Source organism: Bactrocera latifrons, unplaced genomic scaffold, assembly GCF_001853355.1.
Source record: "Bactrocera latifrons isolate USDA-ARS-PBARC rearing strain unplaced genomic scaffold, ASM185335v1 scaffold_9, whole genome shotgun sequence".
NCBI lineage: Eukaryota > Metazoa > Arthropoda > Insecta > Diptera > Tephritidae > Bactrocera > Bactrocera latifrons.
The window spans coordinates 2,759,232-2,760,896 of NW_017537600.1; the positions used below are offsets into that span (position 1 = coordinate 2,759,232).

At 39.6% G+C, this 1,665-nt stretch overlaps 1 protein-coding gene across 1 annotated transcript in view; it reads left to right on the plus strand.

Moving 5' to 3' along the window:
* Positions 1–497: 497 nt before the first annotated feature.
* The window catches only part of LOC108977453 (mucin-2), a gene marked incomplete in the record, with an annotated part of 2,999 nt that continues 1,831 nt past the window's right edge, over positions 498–1,665 (plus strand). The window contains 2 exon segments of the mRNA XM_018947141.1: positions 498–603; positions 850–1,572. Coding sequence (XP_018802686.1) covers positions 588–603; positions 850–1,572 — 739 coding nt within the window.

The window sequence follows — 1,665 nt, forward strand, 5'->3', positions numbered from 1 at the left end:
CATAATTGCTTTCTCTTGAGGATGAGATGCAAATCTGAAAAATCTCGGAAACCTGTTTTGAGTGGGATCACACTACAAATTCTCCACAATACAAACTTAGGTCTTATACTAACTGAATATATCTAGCTATAAGCACTAATCGAAGCTGATTGCTTTAATAAGAAGCTCCACAATCATTTCTTAAGCACTCCCTTCTCAATTATTTTTGGTTATCTTGAACTCTTACATTACATGATCGCTTCGGAGCAATTCTATATTTCTACATCTCTTACAATTTCTAAATGAAACCATTTGCTCACATACCTACCCCTCTATTAATATTAATTACTTAAAGGTCGCAAATAAATTGATAGGCAGCATATAAAAATTTCTTTCAAATTTATCATTTCACAAATTGATATTTCGTTTATCAGCCGAAAACAAAGAGATCTTATCGCGCAATTAATATCGTATAAAAGTGGGGGAATTTCGCAAGTTTCAATATAGTTTAATATCAAGCCTTGTAGGCAACATATTACTACAGTCATTTTCGGCAAGCACATTAAAATATTAAAGAAGTGGCCAAGTGCGGTTTCATTGAGTTGAAAATGAAGAATATTTTCGGTAAGTTTTAAGTCGGTGTACAAATCATAAACGAAACAGAACGGAGCTACCAAACCATAGAGTGAGAATAACAAGAGCAAACGAGTGTGACCACAAATCTGCGAGTTTCGATGGATTTATTTTGGAAAAACCTTTTATGACAACAGAAGTCGTTTCTCTATATTCTCTTTTTGGGCAATAACGCCAAAGAAGCATGCTTTGTTTTCGTGAGAAATTCAACTAATAATTTTTTATTTATCATTACAGTATTGGCCAGTGCCTTGCTAGTCCTAGTAGGTAGTGTAAATACCGCCAACTTGAGTCAAAGTGCACGCGCCGCCGATAATGCCCTATACAGTCGTTTTTTGTGTCGCAATAGACAGAATGGCTTCAAGACAATAGTGCCTGGCAGTTGCACCAGCTACTATACGTGTTATAATGGTGCAAGCCTACAAATCGATTGCCCTTACTACTATGATGGTGTGAAAAAGATGTGCGTCGATCAAAATCCAGGTTGTGTTGAAGATCTTGCTGAAGTTGCGACCGCGCCGAGAGCTATTAGTGCAGCACCTTGTGATGGTATTGTTAAGGGTTACGTTGTTGGTCAAAATCAGGCGGAATGGTATCAGTGTCTCAATAGTGCTGTGATAAGTTCTGGCGTTTGTCCCAGTGGACAGGAATATAATTTGATATTACTGCAATGTGATGTTAAATCGTCATGCGGTGGAGCTGATCAACCATCATGCAGTGGAAATGATGGAACTACTCCTGCCCCAGCCACTGAAGCTCCAACTCAAACTCCATGCGCGCCAGCAACTATCACAACGTCTTGCGCACCAACAACGACTACTACCATTCGCCCACCAATAACTACCACAACTACATGCGCACCAACAACAACTACTACTACTCGCGCACCAATAACTACTACAACTACTTGCGCACCAACAACAACTACAACTACTCGTGCACCAATAACTACCACAACTATATGCGCGCCAATAACAACTACAACTACTAGGGCACCAACAACTACCACAACTACATGCGCGCCAACAACAACTACAACTACTCGCGCACCAA